The 17,414-nt window shown below is 40.7% G+C and overlaps 1 protein-coding gene across 2 annotated transcripts; it reads right to left on the reverse strand.

Moving 5' to 3' along the window:
* Positions 1-12,134: 12,134 nt before the first annotated feature.
* On the reverse strand, positions 12,135-13,176 carry LOC147986841 (uncharacterized). Of its 2 annotated transcripts, XM_087540169.1 has the most exons (3): positions 13,028-13,176; positions 12,656-12,928; positions 12,135-12,502 (listed from the first exon to the last, which is right to left on the reverse strand). In XM_087540169.1, the coding sequence occupies exons 1-3, from the start codon at positions 13,089-13,091 to the stop codon at positions 12,438-12,440; spliced, it is 402 nt and encodes a 133-aa protein (XP_087396295.1). In that variant the 5' UTR covers positions 13,092-13,176; the 3' UTR covers positions 12,135-12,437. The 2 variants fall into 2 exon arrangements, with proteins under 2 accessions (XP_087396295.1, XP_087396294.1); XM_087540168.1 differs by having other exon boundaries at positions 12,135-12,928.
* Between the last annotated feature and the right edge of the window lie 4,238 nt (positions 13,177-17,414).

Raw genomic sequence — 17,414 nt, forward strand, 5'->3', positions numbered from 1 at the left:
CTAGGGCACGCCCCCTACCTCGTGGGCCCCCTATTGTGTCTCCGACTCCAACTCCACCTCCATATATTGACTTTCGATGAGAAAAAAATGAGAGAGAAGAAATCATCGCGTTTTACGATACGGAGCCGCCGCCAAGCCCTAAAACCTCTCGGGAGGGCTGATCTAGAGTCCGTTCAGGGCTCCGGAGAGGGGGATTCGTCGCCGTCGTCATCATCAACCATCCTCCATCACCAATTTCATGATGCTCACTGCCGTGCATGAGTAATTGCATCATAGGCTTGCTGGACGGTGATGGGTTGGATGATATTTATCATGTAATCGAGTTAGTTTTGTTAGGGTTTGATCCCTAGTATCCATTATGTTCTGAGATTGATGTTGCTATGACTTTGCTATGCTTAATGCTTGTCACTAGGGCCCGAGTGCCATGATTTCAGATCTGAACCTATTATGTTTTCATGAATATATGTGAGTTCTTGATCCTATCTTGCAAGTCTATAGTCACCTACTATGTGTTATGATCCGGCAACCCCGAATTGACAATAATCGGGACCACTCCCGGTGATGACCATAGTTTGAGGAGTTCATGTATTCACTATGTGCTAATGCTTTGTTCCGGTTCTCTATTAAAAGGAGGCCTTAATATCCCTTAGTTTCCAATAGGACCCCGCTGCCACGGGAGGGTAGGACAAAAGATGTCATGCAAGTTCTTTTCCATAAGCATGTATGACTATATACGGAATACATGCCTACATTACATTGATGAATTGGAGCTAGTTCTGTGTCACCCTATGTTATGCCTGTTACATGATGAACCGCATCCGGCATAATTATCCATCACTGATCTGGTGCCTATGAGTTTTCCATATACTTGTTCTCGCTTATTTACTTTCCCGCTGCTACTGTTACAATCACTACAAAATACCAAAAACACTACTTTTGCTGTCTTTACTTTTGTTGCTCCTACCACCACTATCATATTACTTTGCTACTAAACACTTTGCTGCAGATACTAAGTTTCCAGGTGTGGTTGAATTGACAACTCAACTGCTAATACTTGAGAAAATTCTTTGGCTCCCCTTGTGTCGAATCAATAAATTTGGGTTGAATACTCTACCCTCGAAAGCTATTGCGATCCTCTATACTTGTGGGTTATCAGAGACAGAGGGCACCATAGGATATCACCATAAATAAAATATACAATCATACCAACCAAGATCACGATTAACCCATAGGACAAAACGGATCTACTCAAACATCATAGGATAATCATAGATCATTGGAAAATAATATATGGACTTGAGCACCTTGTTTAAGTAGAGATTACAGTGGGAGAAGAGGTGTTACACCGCTGCATAGAGGGAGAGAAAGTTGGTGTTGATGGTAGCAAGGTTGTTGATGTAGATCACAGTCACGATCCTTGCCCCGGCGGCACTCCGGCGCCATCGGGAGAGAGGGGGGAGAGCCCCCTCCTTCTTCTTCTTCCTTGGCCTCCCCCCCTAGATGGGAGGAGAGTTTCCCCTCTGGTCCATGGCCTCCATGGCCGTGGAGGGGCGGGAGCCCCTCCAAGATTGGATCTCCCTCTCTGTTCTCTTCTGTTTCGCATTCTCCTGATCTGGCCAAAAACCGTTTCTTATATTCCGGGAGATCTGTAACTCCGATTGCACTGAGATTTTAACACGATTTTTTTCCGGATATAAGCTTCCTTGCGCCCGAAGTATAGCTCCAACCGACGTTCGAGGAGGGCACAACCCACCACCATGAGCCAGGGGCCTCTGGCGCACCCTGGTGTCTTGTGGGCTGTGTGGGCCTCCGTTTGCGGTGATTCCAACTCCCAAAAATCATATATATTCCAAAATATTTCTCTGCAAAATTTTATTGCATTTGGACTTTGTTTGATATGGATTTTATGCGAGACAAAAAACATGCAAAAACAGGAACCGACACTGGGCATTGGATCAATAAGTTAGCCCAATAAATCATATAAAAAGTAGCCAAAAGTATGTAAAATTTGCATAATATTGGCATGAAACAATAAAAAATTATAGATACGACGGAGACGTATCAGCATCCCCAAGATTAATTCATGCTCGCCCTCGAGCAGGTAAATGATAAAAAAGAATAATTTTTGACGTGTAATGCTACCTAACCTAAACTTGATCATATATCTAATCATGGCATGAATATTAAGACATAAGTGATTCAAAGCAATAGTCTATAATTTGACATAAAGACATCAATACTCAGGCATCCCTACAAACAATCATGTCTTTCAAAATATCAACGCTAAAGAAAGCTATGCCTACAAAATCATATGGTCTTGTCATGCTCTGTCTTCTTAACACAAAGTATTTATCATGCACAACCCCGATGACAAGACGAGCAATTGGTTCATTCTTTTTAACGCGCTTCAGCTTTTTCAACCCTCACACAATACATGAGCGTAAGCCATGGATATATCACTATAGGTGGAATAGAGTATGATGATAGGGGTAAATATAGGGAAGACAAAAAAATAAGAAAATCTCACATCGAAGCGGCTAACCAACGGGCTACGGAGATGCCCATCAATCGATATCAATGTGAGGAGTAGGGATTTCCATGCAACGAATGCACTAAGAGCTATAAGTGTATGAAAGCTCAATATGAAAACTAAGTGGGTGTGCATCTAATTCTATAATGAAAAATTCCCACTAGTTTATGAAAGTGACAACATAGGAGACTCTCCATATGAAAAACATGGTGCTACTTTGAAGAACAAGTGTGGTAAAGGATATTAACAATGCTCCTTCTCTCTTTGTTTATTTTTTTTCTTTTTTTCTTTTTTTCTTCTTTTTTTCTTTCCTTTTTCTTTTCTTTTTTTCTCCTTTTCTTTTTCTCTCATTCTCCAAAGTCTCATCCCAACTTGTGGGGGAATGATAGTATCCATCATCCTTTCCTCACTGGGCACTGCTCTAAAAATGAATAATGATGATCATCGCACTTCTATTTACTTATAACTCAAAAGAAATAAAAATTACAACTCGATACCTATGACAAAATATGACTATATATGAATGCCTCTGGCAATGTACCAAGATGTGCAATGATCTAGCGTAACATGTATGAAAAATGATGAACGGTGGCTGAGCCACAACTACTATGTCAGCTATATGATCATGGAAAGCAATATGAAAATGCATGAATGCTCAAGTCATCAAACAGAAGCGGTGGAAGTTGCATGGCAATATATCTCGGAATGGCCATGGAAAAGCCATAATAGGTAGGTATGGTGGCTGTTTTGAGAAAGATATAATAAGGCTTATGTGTGATAGAGCATATCATATCACGGGGTTTGGATGCACCTGCGAAGTTTGCACCGACTCTCGAGGTGAGAAAGGGCAATGCATGGTACCATAGAGGCTAGCAAATTGAGAAAAGGTAAGAGTGAGTATAATCCATGGACTCACATTAGTCATAAAGAACTCATATACTTATTGCAAATGTTCATTAGCCCTCAAAGCAAAGTAATACTACGCATGCCCCTAGGGGGGTAGATTGGTAGGAAAAGACCATCGCTCGTCCCCGACCGCCACTTATAAGGAAGACAATCAATAATAAATCATGCTCCAACATCATAGCATAACGAGAGACTATACGTGCATGCTTCGGGAATCACAAACCTTAACACCAATATTCTTACTAACCACAATCGTTTACTAGTACCTCCCACATATTCCATCTCTATATTGCAAAACTATTGCAAGGAATCAAACATATCATATTCAGTGATCCATAAGTTTTATGTAGGATTTTATGACTAACCATGCAATTGACCAATTCCTGTTGACTCTATAAATAGATATAAGTGAAGCATGAGAGTTTAATTCTTTCTACAAAAGGCCATTATCTAACAAATATAAGTGAAGCAAAAGAAAATTCTTCAAACAACGGTTTTCTATGTGAAGAGAAACGGGCAATCCAAACTTCAAATGATATAAGTGAAGCACATGAATCATTCTATAAAGCCATACTCAAAAGATTTAAGTCAAGTGCAATGAGCATTCTATAAATCAAGCATGTACTATCTCATACCAGCATGGTGCATGAAAGAAAAGTGAAAACTAAATGCAAAAGACGCTCCAAGATTTACACATATCACATGAACGAAACGAAATCGAAAACATACTGATACTTGTTGAAGAAAGATGCGATGCCTTTCAGGGCATCCCCAAGCTTAGATGCTTGAGTCTCCTTGAATATTTACTTGGGTTGCCTTGGGCATCCCCAAGCTTGATCTCTTGCCTCTCCTCCTTCTCCTCACATCAAGACCTCCTCGATCTTCGAACACTTCATCCACACAGAACTTAACTGAACTTTTAGTGGCGGGGTTAGTGAATATGGCAATGAAATCACATCATGTACTGCTATAACATTATTGTATAATTATAAACAAACATTACCCACTGTATGCTATCACAATTCTATGGCCCCAAGTCAAGGAGGCTTCAACAAGAATTCAAACAAATGCAAATAATGAGGGCATAACAGCAAATCTGTGAAAACAGGAAAATCTGTAAAGATTTGAACATCCACCATACTTCTATAACCCAAAAAATTCTGAAAAATTAGGACAAAATAAAAAATTTGTATATAAAGACAGTGCAAAAAGTTTCAGAACTGTTTGACGCTCCAGTAAAAAATGTAAAATCGAGCACTACAGCCAAAGTTTCTATTCTGCACCGCACAAACCAACAAGCAATCTAATCATCCTAAAGGCAAATTTTGGCACATTATTTTTATAATACAATGTAATTGTACAAGGGGATAATTATTTTTGTGAGAATTTTCATGAAAAATTCTACATTGTTTCCATGAGCATGAACACAAGTGTTCAAGATCGACCCTCACTTCTCCAATGCATAACTTCCAATCGCTTCTCTTTTGTGAAAAAGTTTTTAAGTTCCCCTCTATATTTTTTTTGTTTTTAAACTTTATAAAAGCACTCAACAGAAATAAATGACTCTCTAAAACTTCTGGGTTGTCTCCCTAGCAGCGGTTTCTTTAAAGCCATTAAGCTACGCATAAAATGCTCAAGTAATGGATCCACCCGGATCCCAAGGTATATCAAAGCCAATGTTGATTAATAATGATTTGGCATTTAGTAGTGAGCACAAAGCAACGTATATCAAGCAATGACGAAGTCTAACTCTCTTCCTATGCATCGGCATGTCATACAAGAACAATTCATGCACATCAAGTAAAGGCCAATACATAGCATAAGTAGTTTCTTGCAATTTTATCATGTTGGAAACATTGAGAGGCGGAGATGTAGTTCCTCTCTCATAATAATCACAAGTAGGAGCAGCAAGCACATGCATATTATATTCATAAAAATCATCAAGTGTAGTTTGAAGAATTCAAAAAGATAATAGGACTATCATGTGTGGGTGCAATAGCAACAATTTCATTCTTAACATATGAAACTATAGCAAGTTCATCTCCATAAGCATAATTCATATTGGCATCTTGGCCACAAGCATAGCAAGCATTAATTTCATTAAAAAGGGATATTTCAAATGAATCAACGGGATCATAACAATTATCATAGCATTCATCCTTCGGTAAGAACGAAGGGGCATTAAATAATGTATGAGTTGATGAGTTACTCTCATTAGAAGGTGGGCATGGGTAGCTAATCCGTTCTTCCTCCGTTTGTATTCGCTCTCCTCATCATCTTTTTCATCCAATGAACTCACAGTTTCATCATTTTATTCTTCCATAGACTCCTGCAAAATATTAATCTCTTCTTGGACAGTGGAGACTCTCTCAATGAATTCATCAATATCGGAATTGTATTTATAACTATCATAGCAATATTTCAGGATAGCAAAATTTTCAGGTCTATAAACTGAATCATCAAAATCTTCAAACTTTTCAAACAAAGATTCAATTTCATAAGCACCCTTAAAAGCAACAAATACTTCTATTCGTTCCACATCATAGTAATCATATATATACCATTAGCCTAAGAAGCCAAGGTTTCATTATCATTAAATTTGCATGAAAATGGAAGGTGTGGAGCATTCATCCTAGAGCAACAAGTAAAATCATATCTCAAGCATAAATCCCGAGCATACCAATGCAACATATAAATTTGATCCCATAAAAGTTTCCCTTTTTGTATCAACCGATAATCCCTAAAATATTCGCGTTGATCTAACGTTACTCCCATTATCATGTTGGATGGGGTTTTCTCAGGATTATCAAAGTAGTGCATAATATTTTTCACATTACGAGCATTGAGGGTTTTAGGAGGTTCCCCATCTCCATGAGTAGCAAGTACAACTATTTTTTTGGTGTTTTGTGTTCCATATCCATAACTAAAGATAGAGAATAACTTAGAACAGGAAATAAAAACTACTTAGTGATAAAGCAAACAAGCACACACGAGAATATTCATCCCATGCTATAACTCCCCGGCAACGGCGCCAGAAAAAGGTCTTGATAACCCACAAGTATAGGGGATCGTTTGCAGCCTTGTTCGATAAATAAGAGTGTCGAACCCAACGAGGAGCTAAATGTAGAACAAATATTCCCTCAAGTTCTATCGACCACCGATACTACTCTACGCACACTTGACGTTTGCTTTACCAGAAACAATTATGAAACTATTTTGTAGGTGTGATGCTAGAACTACTTTGAAAAAATAAAAGTAGAAGTACTTTGCAAGATAATAAAAGTTAGGTGTTTAGAAAAAGGGTTTGTGTCAACAAGAAAGTTATTTGTCCCTAGGCAATCGATAACAAGTACCGGTAATCATTCTTGCACCTTCATATGAGGGAGAGGCATGAGCTAACATACTGTCTCTACTTGGATCATATGCACTTATGATTGGAACTCTAGCAAGCATCCGCAACTACTAAAGATCATTAAGGTCGTGAAACCCAACCATAGCATTAAGTATCAAGTCCTCTTTACTCCCATACACCATAACCCACCTATCCGCGTTTAGGCTGCTGTCACCCCTGCAACACTGACAATAAGCAAACCATGAACATATTACAACACCCTATAGTGGGGGGCCCTCACGTTTGCGCGAGACAGAGGGCACGGTAGGACAGCACCATAAATAAAATATACAATCATACCAACCAAGATCACGATTAACCCATAGGACAAAACGGATCTACTCAAACATCATAGGATAACCATAGATCATTGGGAAATAATATATGGAGTTGAGCACCATGTTTAAGTAGAGATTACAGCAGGGAGAAGAGGTGTTACACCGCTGCATAGAGGGAGAGAAATTTGGTGTTGACGGTAGCAAGGTTGTTGATATAGATCGTCGTCACGATCCTTGCCCCGGCGGCACTCCGGCGCCACCGAGAGAGAGGGGGAGAGAGCCCCCCTCCTTCTTCTTCTTCCTTGGCCTCCCCCCTAGATGGGATGAGAGTTTCCCCTCTGGTCCATGTCCTCCATGGCCGTGGATGGGCAGGAGCCCCTCCGAGATTGGATCTCCCTCTCTGTTCTCTTTTGTTTCATGTTCTCCTAATCTGGCCAAAAACCGCGTGTTTCTTATATTCCGGGAGATCCGTAACTCCGATCGCGCTGAGATTTTAACACGATTTTTCCCCGGATATAAGCTTCCTTGTGCCCGAAGTAGAGCTCCATCCGACGTTCGAGGAGGGCACAACCCACCACCACGCGCCAGGGGCCTCTGGCCCGCCCTGGTGTCTTGTGGGCTGTGTGGGCCTCCGTTTACGGTGATTCCAACTCCTAAAAATCACATATATTCCAAAATAATTCTTCGTAAAATTTTATTGCATTTGGACTTCGTTTGATATGGATTTTCTATGAGACAAAAAACATGCAAAACATAGGAACTGACATTGGGCATTGGATCAATAGGTTAGTCCAATAAATCATATAAAAAGTAGCCAAAAGTATGTAAAAGTTGTATAATATTGGCATGAAACAATCAAAAATTATAGATACGATGGAGACGTATCAGCGATGACAACACCGACACCATTATTGTGTGTTCCACAAGAATCTACACCCCCTCTCGAAATGAGAAGACGGATACATCAATCTTATCAACAATACCTCTAGTTATATCCCACATGTTGATCTATGCTCAACTAAAACATTTACAAACAATGAACATGGATACACCCGTCCCTGTGTTGGGAATAACAAAAGCATGATGCATAGTGGATTTATATAATAATAAGGTGAGACATGATCATACCAATGGGCCATAGATCTAACTACGCTAGCATAGATCAGATATACTTTTAGGCTTACCAAGCATCATGGATCAATTTAAATCTTTATTGATATGAATATTAGACCTCTTCACGGGGCATTCGATTCAACGGAGAAGACGAGAGTAGAGATCGATGTGGTTTAAATGAAGGCCATCATGGTTGGTTGCCGCGGTGGCGACTCCGTGGACTTTGCAAGATTTTGGGGTTATAAAGGGGGAAAGGGGAAAATCCTAGGTTTTGAAAGGGGTGGGACTTGGGAGAATAAAGGAAAGTCCATGCTTAATTTTTCCAGGCCCATCATCATCGGTGGAACAATATCAATCTCGATAGGCCCAATTCCAGGCCCGCCAATTTTCTTTCACATATGTCAATGGTAAGACTTCTACTGAGGGTCTATTTTTAGCCACTTGGTTGAGGGTGTTCCGTAGAGGGTCGATAGTATTTCTTATTTAAAATCATAAGGCCAGATAAGTTGGTTTACGTTCATCTAGTATGTATTTTTTTAATTTTGACTATTGGTTTCTAATGATGATGCTTCTCCTTAGCCATAGTTCCTAAATATAAATTTGAAAAAATCAACACACTTTAAAAGTAAAGATGGGTATTTTTGAAAAGGAAGATTCTATGACATGCATTTAAATTCTAAGTTGTCATACTCTGCCTTGACCTGCACAATAACACTGCTAATAGATGTATTCTACCTTAGCCTCCACAATAACATTGCCTTGATGTACTATTTAGGAGGAATACACAAAATTACATTTGCTCAATGAATAGTCTTAACTGTCTTCTTAACATCAATATTTTAGTGGCATAGTATGCCTCACTCCAGGAAGAATGTACAATTGTGAACCCTTATGCTTGAATTTTATATTTCATCATTTTTCCTCAAAGTGCAATGAACACCCCTATATCTTTTGTCAAGTGATGGGTATCACTGGACTTCGATAATTATATTTCTGATCTGATACTTTGACTATGATTCTTTGCCAACTTACATATTGTTAGATGTATATTCCGGTTGTAAAGTGCCAATGAATGTAGCGTTGGAACTCTGCTCGCCTATACGGTCGCGCCTGGATCAGTATTGTGCGCATCCCACCATGATGTGGATCTGCATGTCAAGGGCGGTGTGTGGCGTGGTTGGACAGGGTATAGCAGGATACAGGTTCTTGCCGGTGATGAAAGGACGAAGGAGAGCGTAAAGGTGTTGGTGCTGGTTGTCGTGTTGATGGTGCAAATGACGGGATAGTGGCATCTGATGTGGTTGAGTACACCTTGTAGCCAGTTACGAGGACAAACGAGAAGATCTACATGCAGCAGAAGCCAAACAAGTATTACCGGAGCTACCTCCACATTGTCTGGAGCCTAAATTAGAGGACCTATTCAATCATTTATTGTCTTGATTTCGTGACTGTTCAACAAGTTTTACAGATTATCTTTTTATGAGCAAGGTTTTCCGGTTTTAGTCCTTAACACACAAGTTGTATTGCATTATGAAATGAGTATACCTATTATTGTTTATGTGATCAGTGGAATTTTTACAAATACTATGTATGATCTAAACAATGGATGAAAATCAGTTTTAGTTGACATAATATTTGATGTTATGGCGAAATTGTACAACATCCAATATAGTTTATAAATTTGCCCGATTGTTATCATTTATTTATTCAAGACGTGAGTTGCACGTGCACACTTACTAGTATTAAATAATATTCAAATTATAGTACGCGCATATACTCTACTTCCATGGTACCGTGCCGGAGGTCGGTTGTTTCCCTGTATTTTGCCTTGTTCCACTTGTTTTTGATTTTGTTCTAGAAAAAAGTATTTTTTCTTCTGTTTGGAGCTAAACTTGTAAGTTTTAACTGTGACGGTTGGATTCCGTTGTGGTTTTTGCAGGAGGCAGGGGCTGGTGGAAGAAAAGATGCAAGAGGTATGAGGAAGAGGAACTACTAAATTATCCACTCAGGCCATGCACAAGAGCATACTTCTAGAGAACTATAATGATCTGTTTGAATTAGTAACTCAGGTCATGCTCAAAAGTTCATCGTATATTTAAATAAGGTGCATCTTATTTTAAATAAGACAATTACATATTAAATAATGTTCAATATATATATATATATATTAAACGATACGCTTTTGTAAAACACGATGAACGTTTCAATATATGATGCAATGAACATCTGTTTATTATATGATGTGATCAACATTTTCTTAATATGGTATAATCCCTTTTTAGCGCTTCGGAGTGGCTGGCCGAAAAATGAAATATTTTGTCCTCCAATCTATAAATGGAAATAGTTTGTTCCCCCTATTCCATATTAGTAAAAGTGAATAGGTGTGAAAAGAATTTTTTGCAAAGCACCCATGTGAACAAGTGTGAACACACTTAAATTGAGTTTTCAAATTTTTAAAAAACCATAACTTTCAAACCGCACATGGAAAGTGAGATTCATTTCACCGTTGGAACTCTCGCGGCGTACTCTTCAAAACTAGACCCCGCATAGATATTTCGATGAATTTTTTTTGTGCAATTTAGTCCCCATTTTGTGTAACTATATAATAGTCGATGTGCAACTACTGACAATGGATGTGCAACTTTTCACCTACCCCATAGACGTGCCGTTTTCACTGATGGCACCTCCACCCCGAAACTAACTCCTTCCAGTGAGATGTGCAACCTCATTTTTGGCCAGGGCAACTCGCTAGTAGTTGATGTGCAACTTTGTTTCTGCCCGTGGATGTGCTTCAACTGTTTGCTGCATTAGCCAACTACCTATCAATGGATGTGCATCTTCGGATACTGCCATGGCCAACTGTTTAACAGTGATGTGCAATTTTTCCTTGTATCCCCGTGAATGTGTAGTTTCCCTGCTAGCACCTAGGCGAAACCACCCCTTCTAGTGAGATGTACAACTTTAGCATCCTGTCTATATGAAATTTTTCACTACCCTCATGAATGTAGAGTTTTCACCATCCAACTATCTTGCATGTGAGATGTGAAACTTCGTATGTTGCCCAGGCAAACTACCTAGTAGACTTGTGCAACTTCGTCTATTGCCCCGCTAACTGAAACTACATATCCACAACAAGGGAGGGGAAGGATTTACACATCGACTAATCGGCAGTTGGCGTGAATAACAGACTAAGTTGCACATAGCACTATTAGGGGGTGGGGCAAGGTGTGCCAAGAATGAAAAACTACACATCCATGAATAGGGACAAGGGTTGCACATCAACTACTAGGTTGTTGGCCGGGGCAGTAGACTAGTCACATTATGTTATCATGCTTGGTAGGTTGCAACTTCATAGGAAGTTGGATCATGCAGCTCCAAAAAACTAGTTTTTAAAAAAAAATTGCATCATTCAGTACTAAAATTGGCACCAAAGTTGGCATTGAAAAAATTTCATCGAAACATACTCATGCGAGATCTAGGTTTAAAGATATAGCCGCGAGGAATCCACGGTGAAGACGGATATGAATTTCAATGCGCGGTTTGAAAGATACAACTTTTTAAGATGCGCGTTGTTGTTGTTGTTGTTGTTGTTGTTGTTGTTGTTGTCTCTTTGACGGCCGGTGTGGATGGTTGTTGTTATAGTTTTAGCCTGGTATTCCACATTAACCGGGAAACTCTTGCCTTCAAGTTTGAAAAAGGGATAAAGGTAACTTTGGTTTTATCGATACTAATAATTTTCAATAAAATGTTAGTGTTATCAAAATGTCTGCAAAACATGCTGGTGGTGGACTGGGTGGTGGTTGAGTGCTCTCACAAGCATGCAAATTGTTTACTAACATGTGCTCCGGGCGCAGCTTCAGGATACCAGATCAAGATCAAGCCAATAATTTTTTTGAAGAAAAGGGGTTCCCCCCACCCCACTTTTTATTAAAAACGGGGCAAAGCAAGTCACAGCGACCGTTTACAGCGCACGGGTTTACCAAAGATGGCAAACCGGAGAAAAAGTCTGGCTCGCAAAAGCGCGCAAGGTTCAACCACACCTAAACCAGCTAGCAAGGAAAGAGCATTGCCACGCAGGGCATCATCATAGTTCAACGAACAGGCATTACAGATAAGACAACCCATCATCTGCATGAGAAATTATCCTGAGTGGCTTTTCAGCACACTGTCGCCCCGAGTCTTCTTTGAGCAGGCCCTCAGTTCCCATCCCAGGCGATCCTTAGCAGCTCGCCTCTTCGATAAAAATAGTGCAGGTTGCCATGTTTGCACATGTACATGCTGCCCCTGACACAATGAATCATAATCTTTCCAAAACAAGGCACAATCACAAGAGGCCGACAGACCAAATAGAGAAGTATGCAGAGACCGGAGACACAAAACTGGTGGTGTTTGCATACGAAAAGAGAGCAAACAGTGGTCTTGCACGTTTGGACATACCTTGGGAAGTCCAGGAGGTCCCTGCGGACGGCGCGAAGTAGCCCAGGGACGAGAAATCAGACGACCCCTCGATGACATTCACTGGGAAGAAAAGGTGATCAGGCACGCAGGCTGATGGAACCAGAATTTGCGTGCACCGTGGCACTGAAATGGTTACCCAGCTTGGAGAAGCATTCCCCGTGATCGTCCCCGGCGTGGAGCTGCTCCAGCCGATGTGCGCGACGTGCTTCACGTCCGTCGGCCGGCCGATCACCATCTCCCGCTCCTTGGCCGCTGCAAGAACAAATTCAGATCACGTCTGTCTGTCCCTCTTCTGCACGATCAAATTCAGAAACCCACACACTAGCTAGCCCTAGTTAGTTACGCGCTCACTGAAGATCTGGGAGATGATCTTGAAGCCCTTGAAGAACCCTTTCATCCTGTAGTTGGACGCCATATCGATCGCACCCTGCTGGCTGCTGGCTGCCGCCCACGGACGCACTTCCTATTCCTAGGACGAGAACACACACAGTACGTCAAGGCTGAGCTTAGAAGCAAACACCGGGACGAGAAATGGGTGACAGAGATGTACTATCAACCGGATGCCGTGATGGTCTCGTGCGGAATGAGACGTCGGGCGTGTAAACAATGGCGGATTGGTGAAATGTGTCTGAAAGGCTGATGTGCGTACCACCTCAGAGAGGAGATTGGGTGGTTGGTCGCCGATGTTGATGCTCCTCCTTAGCCGTAGCTCCTACTGAAAGATGGTCTGGAGTGTACCGGCGATTCCTGTCTCGTCACCGCCCGTCCTTTTCGAGCTTTGGTAGTGTTTGCATTTTGTCATTAAGAAGCTACTAGGACGCATTTAGTCAGGGTTTGTGAGTGTTGCGACAGGGATGAGATGGACTGAAAGGATTTGTCATGATGCTACTCCCTTCATTTCACAATGTAGTGCACCCGTATTTTTCGAGATCCAAGTTTGACCGTAAATTTAACCAAGGAGACCGACTACGTCGGGAACAAAAAATATACTATAATTCCGTGGTATAATTCTTGTTCCCGCCGCAGTCCGTCTCGTTGGTTAAATCTACGGTCAAACTTGAATCTCGGAAAGCATGAAAATAGTTTCCCAAATGATAAGTTCCACATGTATGGTATGAAATAATCCGGACCTAACATTTTTACAGTTAAAGTTGCAATTTGAAAAGGAAAACAACAAAAAAAGACTGAATCCGAAAAGGAAATTGGCATGCTTCACAACTAAAGTTGTCATCCTCGCGTTACTAAACTTAGCATAAAAAACGTTCGAAATTATCATGTGTCCGTGCCACACGTATGTCACTTATCATGGTCTAATAGTTTTAGTCCCGCAGTCAAAAGTGCCTAGGAAGCACGTACTTGTGGGATAATCTTCCGGGTCATTATTTTACAAGTCAATGCTAGTAATATATTGGAATTGAATGGGCATGGCCCATTAACAATTTTTAAAATCTCAAAGTGGTCCATGTGTAAAATAACAAGTGGTGACTCTAATGTTTAATCTCGTCCCGGAAGTTGAGGAGGTGTGAGACCTCTATATATAGTGGGTTCTCTTCGCCACTTTATGTGGCGTGTCGAGGAGAGAAATAGAAGACCACAAGCGCCCTCACTTGCCTAGCCGGACAGGGGCGGCGCACACATGCGACCTATGCGTGAATGGTCTGCCGAAAACCGGTCCATTGCCTTGCAGAGGTGCAACTTTCTTTTACCGTTTTATTTTTTGATGTATTGGTGACAAGTTAATTATTTCCTGTTTGGTAAGTATACAACGTAGAATCCAAAGTAGGTTTGTGATCGTGATCACTGCACGATACTGCCTCTGGTCCTATATATTATATATACTGCTACCGGCCATGCCCAAAGACACACCGAAATCGAGTTAGGGTTTTGCCTCCTCTCTCTACTTGCGCCATCACCGTAGTCTACTCCACCCCGATCGCCGGCAACGGGAGAGCAGGTCTTCGAAATCTCTCACCCTTTTGATCCTACACCGGGAGATGGTGAATAAGGTTTTCGGGAAGCGCTCCACGCGATTGCGAAAGTTCGTGAACACGGGACAAGTTGTCACCACCAACATCGACGTCAACAACATCGTCGCTCCTGCAACAGTCATGGCAACTTCATCTACGGACAATTAGTACGTGTACCGTGATCTGATCTTGTCTCTAATTATGATAGTTGTTGCATGAGCGATGTTGTTGTTTCGACAATCCAGTATGCTAGAGCTTCGCATGCTAATTACCATTCTAGTCATAAATTATTTAATAGAACTAACCATGAATTTGCCTAATTTTCCAACATATTTTCATATGGACTACATACATGAATGCATAAGGACACCATCCACAAGTAGGAACTCCCTGTCTGTCGTTGACATCGTGTGGACTTTGCCCGTCGGCTCGCTGTGGTGGCGTTGAGTGGGGGAAGGATGTGTTGTAGACGATCTTGATTTTCCTGGTGGGGGCTCCTCCTGTGGAAATTTATTTAGTCCGGAGTCTATCTACGTGCAAGAAATGAGGCTGTACTTGGCAGATGAAATTATTTAGGTTAGTTTGCAAGGCCTAGCTAGACGGAAAGGTACATCAGGGGGTAAGTTGTCACTTACTTCTCATAAACGAGAAACTCACAGGCTGTGTCTCTATAGCAGTAGATTACGATATTCAAATATGAGAACTAGAAATGACAAAGATGTATCAACCAGGTACCATGACCTCGTCTCGTGCAGCATGAATCAAACACGGGATGTGTAATGACAGATTGATGAACTGTGTCTAAAGGATTGATGTGCATACCTCACAGAGTTTGTGGGTGTCAATGTTAATGCTTCTCCTTAGTCATAGTTCATACTGAAAGATAAATTTGGAGCATCCTACAATTTTTGTCCAGGACACCATTTTCAATCTTTGGTATGTTCAAATTAGAGGTGTCTAGAAGGATGCATTTTGACAAGGGATTGTGTCATTCTAAGTTCTACGACCGGGATAAAATAAGCGGGCAAATTTGTTATACATATTAGTGGGGTAATTCATGGACCTAAGGAAAGAGATAATGATATATAGTCCCGCAGTAGAAATCAAGAGTGATTCACTTCGAAAGAGAAGTCAAGAGTGACTAGGAAATACATTTCAAGAATCTTTCAGGTAATTAAAAAATCAGCGTTGGCACTATATGAAGATTTGTCAACAGTTTTCTCCACTAGTAACACAGATAATGTAATTTGAAGAAATTATAGTTTTGATGTGCCTGGTTTCTTCACTTCTTGGCAAAGATTCAAGTATTATTTTGTGGCACACAAAAGGTATCTAGGACGACCAGGGAAAGTGAGTTTCTTGTCACCCGGCGTTTTTTTAGGGGAACATCGCTGCCAATTTATTAACTAAGCGGCTTCACCCACAACAATGTCATGAATACAAGAGGGGGGAATTGAAAACCAGATCTTGCACAACTTATTAAGGCAACCATCCCTAGCTAGATTATGTGCTGCGCGATTTGCGCAATGCCTAGCCCAACACAAACGAAATTCATCCCGAGAGTCAAGAAGCTCCTTAATCTCTTCTATGAGGGGCCCATACCGGGAACGTTGTTATTATTGATGTCTCAGCTAGAATAAAATAGTACTTCCTCCATTTCAAAATTGTTGGCGTGATCCAGTTCAAATTAATAGTAACAAATAAGTGTATATTTTGTTTCAGAAAATCAGCCAAACCCTTGTTTTCAGTAGAAGGGACAAAACGGGGTCTGACGGCTCACAAGTGGACTGTTTTATCAAAGCCTACAAGTTGTCAAGTTGATAGAGAACTAAGAAAATAATACCCCCTTTCAAACAATTTCAGTATCTTATTGATAGAGTTTGCATACTTCTCTACAGTTGGAAGGAAAAAATGCTATCTTTTGGCGAAAAGGAAACATTATTGAAATCCATCATTCAAGCTATACCAACATATGTCATGTCAGTTTGCAGGTTTTCCAACGGATTTGTAAAGGGATAATCTCTGCAATGTCCCAATTCTAGTGGGGATATGTTGACCAACAGAAGCATATGCATTGGTTTGCATGGTGGAAAATGTGTATCCCAAAGAAACAAGGAGGTATGAGTTTCAAGGATTTGGAGAGTTTCAATCTTGCTATCTTGTAAAAACAATGTTGGAGGTTGCTTTGTGCGCCAAATTCTTTATGCGCCCAAGTTCTTCGTGCTAAGTATTTTCCCTCAGGTGTTCTATTAAATTGTGAACTGAAAAAGGGAAGCTCCTATACACTTGGCAAAGCATTTGGGCAGGAATTCGAACTTTTAAAAGATGACATATTTGGAGGGTGTGAGATGGTAATAAAATTGATATTTGGAATGATTGTTGGATTCCTAGCAGGCCAACTAGGAAGGTAATTAATGACAAGGAGAGGAAATATAGTAATTACAAAGGTTGCTGAACTAATTGATGATGAAAACCGTGTATAGGATGAAGCATTGGGTAGAGAACTATTTTGGGCCGTTGACGTGGAAAGAATTCTGAAATCCCGCTGGCCATTGTGATGATGGAGGATTTTGTGTCATGGCACTATAATAAGAATCGAATTTTTACGGTCAAGTCTGCTTATTATATTGAATGCGATAATCAGCATGGTCGAAAACTACGGATGACAAGGCCTAATAATTCTTCGTCGACCAACCCTATCTGGAGAGCTTTGTGGGCCTTCAAAACACCTGTTAAGGTGAAGATACATTGTTGGCGTGCTTTATATGGGG

The sequence above is a fragment of the Triticum urartu genome, chromosome 2A (genome assembly GCF_056163025.1).
Source record: "Triticum urartu cultivar PI428250 chromosome 2A, HENAU_Tu73, whole genome shotgun sequence".
NCBI lineage: Eukaryota > Viridiplantae > Streptophyta > Magnoliopsida > Poales > Poaceae > Triticum > Triticum urartu.